At 39.4% G+C, this 14,362-nt stretch overlaps 1 protein-coding gene across 2 annotated transcripts; it reads right to left on the bottom strand.

Moving 5' to 3' along the window:
• Positions 1-412: 412 nt before the first annotated feature.
• FAM76B (family with sequence similarity 76 member B) lies at positions 413-13,781 on the bottom strand. 2 transcript variants are annotated; one of them, XM_068422924.1, is made up of 10 exons: positions 13,659-13,781; positions 13,318-13,382; positions 12,918-12,972; positions 11,271-11,426; positions 10,155-10,351; positions 8,093-8,140; positions 7,815-7,895; positions 7,009-7,144; positions 3,810-3,911; positions 413-2,964 (listed from the first exon to the last, which is right to left on the bottom strand). In XM_068422924.1, exons 1-10 carry the CDS (start codon positions 13,761-13,763, stop codon positions 2,875-2,877), a joined length of 1,035 nt encoding a protein of 344 aa, XP_068279025.1. In that variant the 5' UTR covers positions 13,764-13,781; the 3' UTR covers positions 413-2,874. The 2 variants fall into 2 exon arrangements, with proteins under 2 accessions (XP_068279025.1, XP_068279019.1); XM_068422918.1 differs by lacking the exon at positions 7,815-7,895.
• Positions 13,782-14,362: the final 581 nt, after the last annotated feature.

Here is a 14,362-nt window from a genome sequence, read left to right as displayed (position 1 = left end):
GTCAAGGAAAAACAACCTTAAGGTTAACAGACTAAGACTGAAATTCAGGTAGTTGAAACACGAGTGATGACATTTATCAGAGTATAAAAAGCCTGTTGAAGGCTTTATTGGAAGTTACTAGATTTCTGTTAAACAAGTTTTTTTTCTTCTCTACGAGAAAATATTTCTACATACTATAATCCTGTTGTTGAAAAACAAACTATTTTGAGAGAAATTAATATGAAGCTCTAATTTGTTAGTTTGTAGACAGCCCAAGGTGTCTAAACTTCCCAGAAAACTAAATACTAAATGCAAATATTAAATTCTGCCTTTTTTTGGCCACACACTTTTAGCGAGTGACATAACGTGAAGGATTAACATGAAATACGAATTTCTGAATAATTTTAAAAGGACAAATTAATGTTTTGGCAAGATTTTATTGTGAAACATTGGATTTAGAAAAGGTACAAAATGTCAACGGTCCGATGTGTGCCAGTACAGTATTTCAATAGTCTATACATGTGGACAGCTGAATAGCTTCACTGCAGAACGCGTACAGAGACATACTATCTAAAAGGGGGCTGCAATATTCACAGGCTTAAAATACATAAATAACTTGAGCCAAAATGGCCATTACTGGTCAATGCTAATCAACATCTGGAAACAGGCCAAAAAACACAATACAGTACAACAATCTCCTCGCAGATCCACATTTAAAGAACATCAGTTTATTATGTCAATACTCTATGGCTCCAGGACACTATTTTCAGGACTGGGATTCAGTTGGCTAGTTTGCAACTTTAAAAAATTCACGTTAAAAATGAAATTATAGAAGAAAACTCACAGGTATTTAATTAGAACTAAACACTGTGAAGCCCCTAAAAATTTTTCAGACTGGGATTTATAAAGCCAATTACTTCTAATATAGAACTTCAGTTTGTTCCTTTAAAATGTCCTTACTGCAGCTCGAACAGATATCATTCAGTGATTTTAATCCAAACATTTCAATTTGCTATGCTTTTCTGTGTTTTAAACCCTCTTTCAACAAACATGGGCTGCCATTCAACTGGAAAAAAGACAGTATCAAAATAATAACTCTGAATTAATGAAAGTCATAAATTTGTGTATTAAAAAAAAATAACACCCCCAAAGGATAGCAGCATTCTCTACTCTAGTTTAGGAAGTTTAAAGAAAAGCATTTACAAACATACAAAGTTGATTTTAGGGTATAAAAATACACATATACCATATGAAAGCAGCTTGCTCGATTTTTTCAAATCATTCAGTAGTCTGTCACTGCTGGAGCTTGTTTGAACTGCTGAAAAGGTGTTCACAGTTCAGTACATTAGTGGACAGCCAAGAAACTTTAGCTTTTAATTCTTTAATCAAAAAGTGTGCAGCTTATTGTACACACTTAAGCTTACTGAAATATAAGCAGTTACCCTGTTACCAATCAGTCCCAGAGCTGAACTAAACCTTTACTTACGTAAGTCCACTTTATGCTGATTTGTAACTCACCTTCCTGAATAGAGACCTTGGGGTACACTAGATTATATTTAATAGAAGATTCTGAATATGACCAATGTCCATTAGGAGCTGAGCTAAACTTAAACTGATGTAATTTACAATCAAAATCTACCCAAAACATTAAAACAACCCACCCTTTGACACCACATCCACTCCCTTAATTAATTTCAAGACCATTAGTTTTGGCTACTCTTTTCTCATTGTGTATCTTTACTGGGGGATAAGAATCTTGAAATTCATTAAGAATCACCATAAGTTACACCTAAATACATTAAATCAGACAATGAAGAATAATTTTTTTTTTAAACTTTGAGTGTATATCACTAATTGAGGATGGAACATCGGGAGTACAATGTCTGCGATGGAATGAAAATTAGCGCTGTTACAAATGGGAAAAATATATAAACAAACCACTACACGCCAGTGTGGCAAAAACCGTTTTGTTTTATGTTCAGGAAGTGCTTGGCATGAGCAGCACTAACAAAATTCTACACCTCACAGACACAAGCTACAAAGGTTATCTAAAGCCAATACTCACTGTCCATCAATTAGCTAGCTCTTAATGCTGCTTCAAGCGCTGCACTAGCCACTTTGATCTTTGTTTCAGATTCCTCTGTACACATTTATATTTACATAAAACATTTATTAAACATGATTTTAAAACATAAAAACCTTATGTACAAAATACCAACATTCCTATAAATAAACAGTTGGAGAAAGGCACTTGCAAGAAAAATCTACAGTAAATCTTACAAAAACCACACCGCCTCTGTTACTGTACAATAGATAATCTTTCGGTAAATCCCTATCACAAGAATGTAAAACACTAATTACTTGTTATAACTAAGAATATAACCGTTACAATTGTATTTACACATATATATACGCCTTTTTTTAAGTTTCACTTGAGAGCACCATGATTTCCATTCTGAACTTGTATTTTGATACAAAGTGAAGTAATAGTTGCCAGAAACCAGTGTTCAGTGTCACCGCAGATTCAGAAACTTTTTGGCTGACATCAGTGTAGTTTAAAAGACTCAGTTGCTGCTTTGTAAAAAGTACACCTAGTTTGTTATTGCATGTTGTCCTTTTAGAGAGAGCACTGCTATGTTCTCTATGCAATTGTTTAATACTATTGCTGGCAAAAAGTTTCCAATATCAAAAAAATAAAAACATTCTTCAAGCCAGTTGAAGTATTTCATCCGAACAGTAACTAAAAAAAGCTGCATATTAATTATAAAAACGTGTAGGAAACATGCCAACTCATCTGGTGTGCAAAAATATTTTTTCCACTACACAGGATTTTAAGGGCTTCAAAGAATTACTCAAATTTACATGGAGTAGCAAACCCCATGAATAACCAGTTCCTCAAGGAGATGTTAGTATACTCCCACTTTTATCAAACTTTTTACCCTTTGACAATGCTGCGACCTGTTTGAGCAGTTCTCTGTTTTTGGCCTGCAATACAGACAAAAAAAGTTTTATGAATTACTGAAACATCTCAGATAGCAGTGTCATGCACTAATTTCCCATTGCATTTATGAAACGAAGTCTCAAAATGCACATGCTGAGAATATTCGAAGAAGATGAGAAGAACAGGTTGCCCAGAGAAGCTGTGGATGCCCCCTCCCTGGCAGTGTTCAAGGCCAGGTTGGATGGGGCTTTGAGCAACCTGGTCTAGTGGAAGGTGTCCCTGCACATGGCAGGGTGGGTGGAACTAGATGATCTTTAAGGTCCCTTCCAACCCAAATCATTCTATGATTCTGTGAAGATAATGATCACTTTTCAAAGATTTGTATATGCTTTTTGATATTCATATTCCACCTTTAACAGAAAAGGCAACCACATTTCCTGTTTTGCAAAATTTAGTATCTGAGGTATTGCACTGAGTATCTGTTCAGTCTGTGATTTATAAGGCAACTAAATCAGGTTTTCTTCCTGATAACGTATGCTTTAACAAGAGACATTTAACTGTCAATCCTGTTACGCTGAGCTATTAAATCAGATCAATAGCACACTCACAATTGATTAAATATCAGAGAACACACAAAAAAATAACAAAACCTTTGAGCAAGCATGTGAGGGAAACCTCTACCTCTTGTAAGTTAGACAGCAATTCTTACAGTGAGATTAATTCATATGGAGATTGTCTGTTGACTGCAGAACTGCTGTACAATGCATCCAAAGTTAAACGTGGCAACAATCATTCAAGAACTTTGTACTATTTCATTGCTGTGAGTGAACAGCCTCAATACATAATTCCACCTTAAGTATTTCTCAAGTATCAATAACCAATTCCTCACCTGCAACTGTTCCACAGTTTCTTTGTGAGCTTTCTCCATACTGTTCATCTTTGTCCTCAAGTTAGACTCCTGGTACTGGAAGTCTGCCTTCAGTTCTGTCAACTGAGAAGACAAATTCTATGAAGATTCCTTGGACTGCCACAGTACACATCTTCTAATCAATATGTGAAATCTTTATGGAAGCCTCAGGAATCTCAGGAAACACTATTATTTGTTTACTGTTGTAGTATTGACAGTTCAGCACTTGAAAAGTAGCTTGAAAAGCATGTCTATTCTATATGAAGAGAACAACTGTACTTATTTAACCCTGTTGTTTGCTCAGGATTTGGTATGAAGAAGGTTAATCCTTCTTTATATCAAATCAACAACAACAACAACAACAAAATCAAATACCAGACTAATGATTTATAACCTTAGCTGTTCTTTCAGCTGAGATACTTACCACAATCTTCAGTTATGTCTCTTCAGTTATACGGTACAGCAACACATGAAAAATCTTCCATGCAAAGACAACAGAATGGATTCCTTCGTGTTCTTTTGTGCTACAATTTGTCCTAAACAAAAGTATACATTCCAGAGCTTCACTGCTTCTCAATCCACAACAATAGTGAATCAAACTGGGTTATTAGAACTGTGTAATTAAAATGACTTAATTTACGATTTAATTCTCAGTGTATGGTGTAGTATTGCTGCCACTGGGTCTCTCCTAAGGCAGGCAGAGATCCAGATGACACACACCAAAGCAGGTGTTTCTAAATGATGATACATGCTTCTACCCAAGAAGCTGAATGCTTCTTCTGGAAGCATGTGCAGCTGGGCGAACTCCTAATAGTTGTTGTATACGGACACAGAAGTTTTAGGAACCACTGCTTTAAAAAGTTTAGTTCCTCAAAGCATCCCAGATTCACCTGGCTATTTTGAACCTCTCCAGTCAATTTGTATTTATCAGGAAATGAAGCCTCTTTGCTAGCAGAGAAGCCCGCTATAAGAAACTAGAGCATATATTCCTAAAACAACTACCACAACTGCTATTACTAACCTCAGTATGTGTCAAATCACATGTAGTGAAACAAGGTATTCAAAAGAACTGCCAATCAAATGGTCCTAAAATAAAGTGCAGGTATCTTGGTACAAGGATACATACCTCACTGTACATAGGCTGCTGCTCAAGGTATGTATTTACGGCTGTTGTAAATTCCAGGGGATCCAGTACAAAACCACACACCACAAATGAAGTATCAAAAAACCTAGTGGTAGTATTGCACCAGAGTCCAGTATGTAACTAGGTGAGCAAACACAGCACCTGCGAACGCTCAGCAAATTGCGGTCACTTCCTAATGATCACGCCTCAGGGCCCCACGGTAATCTCTTGGTGTCTCACTAACATTTTGTCCAGAGAGTGAAACAAGGCTAGTACTGCAAACAGTAAGCACTGGTAATGGCATGGCTGAGATCTTGACTCAGAACAAAAAACGATGCATGAGGATTGTCTGTAAAGCTGGTGTACCCAGTTGTTTTTGTTGCCATGTTATAAATTTCAGGGGTTTTTCTTTTGGAGCACTCCAAACTGTTCAAATGCTGTCCCAACACAAACTTTGGGACAAGGTCTTATCAGGAATCTCCCACAGGTCTGGCTCAGGCTTTTATCCCAGTACATGTCTTTACATTTACCATCTCACAGTCAACAAAATTCTGCAGTGCATTCATTCGTTGTAAATTTTTCAGCTACGCAAACACTGTACAAGGTGTTCAGCTTTTCTCCCCACCACCCGAAGAAAGTAAGTGACGTTCTGGAAGTGAGTAATTCATGCCTGAAGGAGTCTAAGTTCAAAGAACTCTGCGGTCAAATAAATAGTTTAAGCAGTGGTATTAAAATTATTAGACACTTTCCCTATGGAAACAGCACAAAACAAGTTACTGCCGTGGTTACACAGAAGTAGGTGACATTTCCTTACCTAACCCTTTTGTTAGCTTTGCCCGGTAGATCAAATATAAAAATAGATAAGTGAATTTCCTACTGACTCATGATCTTCTACTGGCTTTATCAGAAGAGAGATCTGGGCTTTAATGTCTGTCCTTTGAAGAAACTACCTAAAGAGAATCCATGACAGACTGTTCAGTTCTTTCACATTAGCCACTGAAAGGCTGGAAATAGCAAGTACTTCTAACACTAGGTATATTATAACAGTGACATAAACAAGAAAAGGTTCAATATCCTTTACACAGCACATTTAAATGTAGAAATGAAGATACGTAACTATGGTTTAAAAATGGAAGCATTTTCCTTTCAGGATCAATGAACCTTTCTTAACCATAGATGTTTTGATAGGCCACTGCGCATCTATGATCAAAATTTTACTTGAAAATATAGCAAATTTAATTATTTTTAATATGATTTCATAACCTACCTAAATCCTGAACAGACATTCTAGAGCGACCATTACAGACAGTGTCTTAAAAGCATCTAGTTAATCAGATGGCAGCGAAATAAGCTCTAATAAAGGCAGGGCAAAGTATGTTTTTATAGTTATTTCTCTTTTCTTGTTAGTCATTAGGTTGTTTGAAGGGTGAATATCTTGTATGAGTTTCACCGCAGCCATTTGGGCCTGACTATTTTGCTTAACTTTTATTGACTGCCAGGCATCTAATCCCAGCTTTTCTTCTAGTCTCTGACCACACACAAAGACTTGATAACCTACACTACACATATGCTGCCAATCTTTTAAAATCAAAACACTTAATTTTCATGCACTGTACATGCAAATTTGGACACCAACTCATGAATTATGGCTATAGTTGCTTTAGTGTAAAACTAAACAAAAACTATGCTGAACTCGGAACGGTTACTACTCCTAATCCTCCTCTTATCTTGTGTGCCCACCAGCCTACGTATCAGGCATCTTTGCTGTGGCTCAGTTTAAAATATGTAAAACGTACAAACCACTGTCTGGCATTTTATCCATCACCTGCGGCACGGAGCCTGAGTAACAGTGAACCAAGATGGCTTCTGACTTAGAGCCAAAATATATTTGTGATACAAAAGTCCCAAACTCGTCCTTTAAACGGTAAGATCTGATTAGATGCTATATAAAAAAAATTGTATCTGATTTTTGTTTTATGTCACCATTTGACATTGTTAGGAGTCTACAAAATAGAAAACAAAATGATAAAGTTCTTATGAAGAAGGTGCAACTTTTACCTTTTTATCTTTTTCTAAAATAGTCTGATCTCTTTGCTGCAGAAGACGTTTAAGTGACATTACTTCTTCTTTCAGCTGACTTATGAGGACAAAGTTGTCAGTTCCCCCACTGTCTGCTGACTGATTTATAGAGCTACTAAAAATAGAAAAAAAAAAAAAAAATTACTTGCAACATCAATAGGAAAAAACAGTGACTTATTTTAAAGTTCAAATTGGATAATTAATAATTCCACAAACATCCTTAAAGACTAATGCAAAAAAAGTATGTACCTGACAGAAACGGATGCAACTGGCAAATTACCTTACTAATGGCACACATTACATACACCTGCAGAAATATAATTAAGTATTAGCTTTGAGGGGGACAAATACCTTTTGACTGAAGCAGCCACTTTTACTTCTATTCCAGCTCTTTGGCCAGAGACAGAATAAAGATTCAGTCTCACACATTAAGGTACAAGAGACTTCTCTAGATACTAGGTCAGCTTAAAGCAGCAGGTTCAACCCTGCGTCTAATCGACAAAACACTGACGTTAGGGAATACTGTTTCGTTGATAACTGTTGCTTCGTATATAAGCTGTATTTATTTTTGCCCCAAACAGCTTAAAAGCAGGAACACTGCCAGTTTTCTGCTAATAAAGTCATTTAGTTGACTGCAGCGCTCAGATGCCACCCAATAATCTGTCTGTCTGGACAACAGTTTCACCTCCCTCATTCTTCAGACCAAAAAAAAAAAGAAAAGAAGCAACTGGCCACAACTGGCTGTTTGGTTGAAATGGCTCAGCTTTACAAAAACATAACTTTACCTATCTCCATTTGATGGCTTGGATTCCAGTTTGGGTTTTTTCTTTGGAGTTTCATTCTGAATAGCTGCAGAGGATTTATGGCTGAAATCAAACAAAATGTAAACCTAAAGCCTCATACTATATAACTCTCTAATATCACCATTTGGTACATGTAAAATAACTAACTCATGCTCCTAGCTGGAATGCTAGAGACTAGCCAGAAATGCAAGAAAAAAAGTCCTTTAAATGAAAACTGCAAGATAAATTAAGAGGAAATTCATAAATAATATCATATTTACCTCTGTTTCCATAGTCCCTGATCTTGTTCTGGACTCAGACTGCCGATTCTGAAATATGTGAAATGTATTTGGTAACTGACCAAACATGCCATTATTTCTAAGTTTGTGTGAATGGTATCTGTACTTGAGAAAAATCCCCCCTCCCCTTCTTTTTTAAATAAAAAAAAATGACCAATCATGAATTTTCAGCTGGACAGTCATCTGTCATATTCACGATCACTCTTTACTATGCCAGGACGCTATAAAAATATTTCTTAGCTACATGTTTACACTATTATAAGACACAAGGGGTAGACTTCCAGACTGATGGCCAAACCTTTTTCCTGGTATCTCCCAATTTTTGTGAACTTGTATATTGCTAATCTTGTACTCAGCAAGCTGGTCTAAAAGAGCATTCCTGGGATTCCCATACTACAATACAACATTGCCTAAAGTAGTGCTTATGTGATGGCATGAGAGCAAAGCTAAGTTTTAGATGCCTGAAAATAACTGCTTTTCAGGTCTAAAGATTTGTTTTCAGTAATTTCAAAAGCAATTTTAATAAACACCACTGATATAGGAATAGTAAAATGTAGAAGACTGCAATAAATTAAATAGTTCGACAAATCTGTATTTCTACCTCACCGTCCCCATTGTGTCATCTTAGCAATAACTGAAATGGGTAGGGAAGAAGAGTCGCATTTACTGGACCAGAAGCAATGGACCCATGGCAGCCTATAGAAAAAAGGTGCCCAGCTGGGAACATTGTGATCTGTATAGAGATATGCTTACTTTTATAACTCTTGAGTATATTAGAAAAGTATATTAGTAAAGAGTTAACCTTCTTTTTTTATTTAATTCTTACTATATCTTTGCCACATGCATTAAATTAGATTTAGCTTCTTGTAACTTGATTTTCAGCAGAGATCTGAGAGAACATGAACAGCACAACTCTCTGCATGACAAGAATAATTTTCTTCTTCAAATTCCTAAAAAACCCAAACCTTCTTTTTTTTTTAAGTGAAAGTATGTATGGGGTATTCTCCTCATTCCCAATATCATTCCAGCTTATTTTGCTTCTATCTTTAAGTCGCACTTAGTCAGGCAAGTTGCAGTCAAAATGGAAAATTTATAAGCACTGGAAAAGTGAAGCTTAGAATGAAAGTGTTTGTGTGTCTGGGGTCAGGGTCATTACCATTGCAGCACTATCCAACACAAAAATAAAAATAATGTAAGTAGTTCTAAAGTTACACTGCCATAAGCCTACCGATGAAAATAAGAATTATGACTACTGTTATACTAGCATAAAAACCAAATCAGTCCTGGGATTTATAACTAGATAAACTAATATGTACATTAAAGTTGGTATGCTGCTTATCGCATGGCCAGAGATGGCATGCTGTGAAAAGCTGCAGAAGATGGGACAAAACTGTGTGAAATGTTATCAGGCTACCAGTAACTGAACTGACAGTGTTATTTTCCTATGCCTGTATGACAGCCACTCTCAAACTGCCTATGCCAGAAGGACTGGAGTACAAAAACTAGCAAAGAGATACAAACTAGTCCTACACTGAGGGTGATCCCACTCTGTTGCTTCTGCTTGTCCATTTAACTGCAAGTATGTGCACCCAAACAAGTCAGGATGAAGTAAGTTAGGGTGAGGATTCTGAGCGAAGCAGCTGTTCTGTGCTCACTGCTAATATGCACTTTTTAACCCATGGTAAATGCATGTAAAATAGCAGTCATCACACAGCAGTTACTGCTTAGAAAGTCAAATTCACGTTTATCCTTAAGTAACTTGCTCTGTTGCCTTTCTGTGGGTTTCTTTTCTAGACTTGCTGCCAATTTTAACATCAACCAGTTTGATGATCACCAAGAGTTTCTGCTTTTTGCTGACCTCCCTTTATCCAAACTGTAAGAATACAAGGATTTTGACAGACCATGGAAGAACAACATTTTGCTACTGCTTTTGATGCCATATTTTAAATAGCATTTCTTATTTCCTTTGATTTCATCTCAGTACTAACAGAACACAGAAGAGGAAGAGGTACCAACAGCAACTTGAATTTTTTTACATACTTACTTATGATGACTACTGCTGTGACGATGATGATGGTGGTGATGGTGGTGGTGTTTTGAATGATGCTGGTCTTTCTCAGTAAGAGATGAAGATGAGGAGTTAGAATGTGAAGATCCTAGGCTCTTCCTCTGTTCTTTTGTCTTCTGTAGCACTCTCTTGTAGGACAACGTGCAGAGCCAACACAACAACTTTCCATCAACCTTTTGGGAAATAATTCATAGCAGGGTTTTTTTCCAAGTATACCTGCACTAGAAAGATGTACTTCAATATTTGCAAGAAAAATTTGTTTCACTTCATCTGTTATCTTTGGGAAAAATCCAGACATCTCTTTGGTATGAAACAGCACTACCATATTTCCAATGTATGCACGTTATCTTTTAGTAATGTGAATCTTATTCTATTTATTTTTGTCAGTTAGTTATGCTAGAAAGCAGTCTTAGCAAACATTGGACTCACTCTGTACCACAGAAGTGACAATAACTTTTTAAAGGGACAAATCATTTTTAGTTTAGACACCATGGACACTCTCTCAACCCATCGCATTCCAAGCAGAATCAAGATGTCCAGCCAACGTGTTACTTGTACCAAATAAATTCTTCTGTAAAAACAGCATTATTCTTGGGTTCAAGCAAGAAGCTTTTGAGCTCATTTCCCCAGCACCTTCTGGAATGAGAAAGTGGCACTCACCAAAGCTATTTAAGAAAACAGAACACAAAGGGCTACTCAGAACAGTCCACCTCTCTGGTCCTGTACTTTAAGGCAATGCAGGCAAATCAGAAGAGGTAAAGTGACAGATTCAAGACAGGGACATACATAAGATCCAACGGATGGAAAAATAAAAATCAAAACCAAAGCACCTTTCAGCTGCTTAACCTCTATTCCCCAGCTATGACTGTCAGCTTGCGCTTAAGCTTATTTTTTAAAAGTGATTTAATTTAAAGTAAGTTAGCTCAGTAGCTAACATAACAATTGTAAGTTGCAAAATTTAATTTAAATATTGTAAAGCACAGCAACTTTAATCTAACATTAGTGAAATTAAGATACATTCCTGTTAATCTTTCTCTTATGAAGGAGGAACGTTGTCAGCCTAAGCCATTGCAGCTGTGGAACAAAGCCTACCTTCCTTCTTCCTTCCTCTTTTCGATCAAAAGCACACTGCTGTTTGCACTGTTCACATGTCTGAGGTGGGCCGTACTTCTTCTCCGAGTTGGTGCAACGCTGACATTTTGTGCCAATAAATGCTGCAATAATGTTACAATACTGACAAGGCTTGGGCTGAAAAACAGGTAAGTTGAACGGAAGTTAATATATTTACAGTTTCTGTAATGAACACAGGTATTTCAAATCACGCAATGATGCTTATAAACTACTAGCGCTTCATACAACCTATCTTAAAGAACTTTCTTCCTACCATTTCTATCTTTAGTACTAAACTTTTCCCCTAAAATGATGCTCCTTCAATGGTCAAAAACAGTCGGGACTTTCGATGAGAACCCAGGTACGTATTCAACGAAAGGAACACATACAACGTGACACAAATGTAGAGGTGTCTGAAACACACCTCTACCCCTGCCTCTTTTATTTTTTAAAATATTACGACATTTGTTCTCTGTTTTACTACATTACTAAAGAAATTACTTAAAAAACTTTAGAAGAAGAGTAATCAAAGTAATTTTTTAGACTGCAAGTTTCTGAAAACATCCCTCTCCCTGGTACTGCTCAGGGATTTGACAACCCTACAGCTCCAAGATTAGTACCCTGATCCCTGCAATTCTGCAGGAAACTTAAAAACTAACAAACTTCAGATACCATCGGGTCAGGTTATCAACTTTTATATCACACACTCAATTAGAATAACGTGCTGCTGAAAAATAAAACTGCTGTCAGTTTTCATAGGTTAGAAATGGCTGATTATCTTCAAGGCAGTTCCTTTTTTTGATGAACTACTGATAAAAACCATTGTTGGATCTGTCTTGCACTTCATTTTGGTACATTTTAAGCTTTTGAAAGAATGTTCTTTGTTCAGTTTACATTCATAAAACGCCTGACTACATACCAACAGCTGTTACGTTTCTCAAATAAGCCGAATTTCATCTAATATGGTTTATGTCAAGTATATAGAAGTTATGCATTTCTGTTTCGCAAGATTATCTCGATATCTTCTATAAACTAGTATCTGCAGGGTGTTCAGATACAGTGTGTATATTCATATATTAAAAAAATTAATTTTTCTAACAGAACTGAAGCTGAAATTCAAGATGAGAAAACGCAAAGTAACACGCATACAGCTAATAGCCATAACATCTTTTCTACTTAATAGCTTAACATGATTAACATGCACTGAAAAATTTTAAGACTTACATAATATAAAGTACTTAGTATTATTAGATTTTCATTTTTACCACTCATTAAAAACACAGACAGCTAACGGTCTTTCTGCCGTCAAGCGTGCGTTTATGAGAATGTGCAAAGAATTACTTTACATGCATAAAGTGAAATAACATTGTTTTCACTATGAATACCTATATTGCAGTTATTCATACCTGTTAAGCTACTTATAATCACAATGGATTTCAATTTGAAAGAAGAAACTATAAGCCACAAAGGAAACCAAGAGCTGCCAGTAATTTTCATCACCTTTCTGAAAGGTAATCCTTTCTTTTTTTTTCCCCAAAAGAAAGTAAGTTTAGCTGCAAGAGAACTTTTTTTTAATCTTCAAACGTGAATTAAGTCAACTTCAATGTTTAGAACTAAGAGCCTACTCACCGTTCCAAACTGCTTGACATTTTGGGCACATTTCTTGCATATCGTATTAGTTTTGCTAAAGATAAAATTGCATAATGTTGAATTCAGCGACAAACACACACCTTGAAATTCTTTCCCATACAATTACTGGAAAACACACATGCAAACACACGCTGTGATAAGCAGTTAATTATAAACGAACAATCTAACACCGTACTGCGTGTATGCGTACAGTTTACGCGCTGACTGCCGCCAGCACACGCAGGTTATTTCACCGCGGTCCTGCCTGCTTTAGCATCTCCTCCGGTGCGAGTTTGTGCCGTTACAAAGGGTTACGCCTGTGGAACAGCGGTTCCTTCTGCAGGTCCACCGACCGACCGCCTGCGGCAGGACTTGGGCAGGTCCCGAAACCCTCCCGTACCTCTCCTGCTGGAACTCCGACCGGCAGTAAGTGCATTTCACGATGGGGTGGGCGATCCGACACTCCTGAGGAGAGAAAAGCGACGTTACTGCCCTTCGCCAGAGCCACCAAACCCTCGCACCCACCTCACCCGGCGCTCCGCGGCCGGTCCCCCGCCGGGCGCTGCCTGAGGGGCGTCTCGCCGAGCTGCCTGCTGCCTCCCTGCGCCAGGGCCCACGCCACCCTCCGCCTCCTGCCCGGGAAGGCAGGGCTGCGAGAGCCCCGACCCCGGCGCGGGGGGCCCGTCCCGGTGAGCGCTGCCCCGCTCAGCCCCCCCGCGCCGCGCCTCAGCCCCGCCGCACCTTGCACAGCTGCTGGCCCTGGGAGAGCTCCTCGAAGGGGTAGCGCTGGTTGCACTTGGTACAGGCATAAAGAGCCGGGGCGGCCGCCGCAGCCGCCGCCGCCATCCGCACCGCGGCCGGCGGGGCGGACACGGGCGGGCCGAGGGAGGGGAAGAGGGAGGTGCCGGGGCGAGGGCCGGAGCGGCCGCCTGGGCCGCCGCCGAGAAGCCGCCCCCCACCTCCCGCCGCCGCCGCGCCTGGGGAGCGCCCCGCCGCCACCCTAGGCCCCGCGCCGAGCCCGCGCCGCCCGGCCGCCTCCCCCTTGTGTCGGTGTCGGCATCGGCGTCACCCCGAGCCCCCCGCCCTTCCCTCCGCCCCGGGCTCGCGCTCCGGCGGCAGCCAATCAGCGCGTCGCGCCAAACCTGCCTTCAAAACTCACCGCCCAATCGCCGCCCCCGCTGCTCCCGTCGCCGCCAATCCTGCCGCGGGCGCCTCGCCCTGCGCTGGGCGTTGATTGGGTGGCCTCGCGGCCGCGGCGCTGATTGGGCCGCTCCGGGCGGCTTCTGCTTTTCAATTGGTTGAAGTGCGGGGGCTCACTTTGACAAAGACCATCCTCTTCCGCCGCCTGCTCTCCGCGCGTGCGCCGCAGGCGCCGTGTGCCGCACACGAATCCCGCGGCCGCTCGCTCCTCCCGCACGCCTCCTCCCCGCCCCAGCGATTGGCTG

Source organism: Nyctibius grandis, chromosome 2, assembly GCF_013368605.1.
Source record: "Nyctibius grandis isolate bNycGra1 chromosome 2, bNycGra1.pri, whole genome shotgun sequence".
NCBI classification, from domain to species: Eukaryota; Metazoa; Chordata; class Aves; order Nyctibiiformes; family Nyctibiidae; genus Nyctibius; species Nyctibius grandis.
The sequence above is the reverse complement of the archived record's forward strand: the minus strand, read 5'-3'. Positions and strand labels throughout refer to the sequence as shown.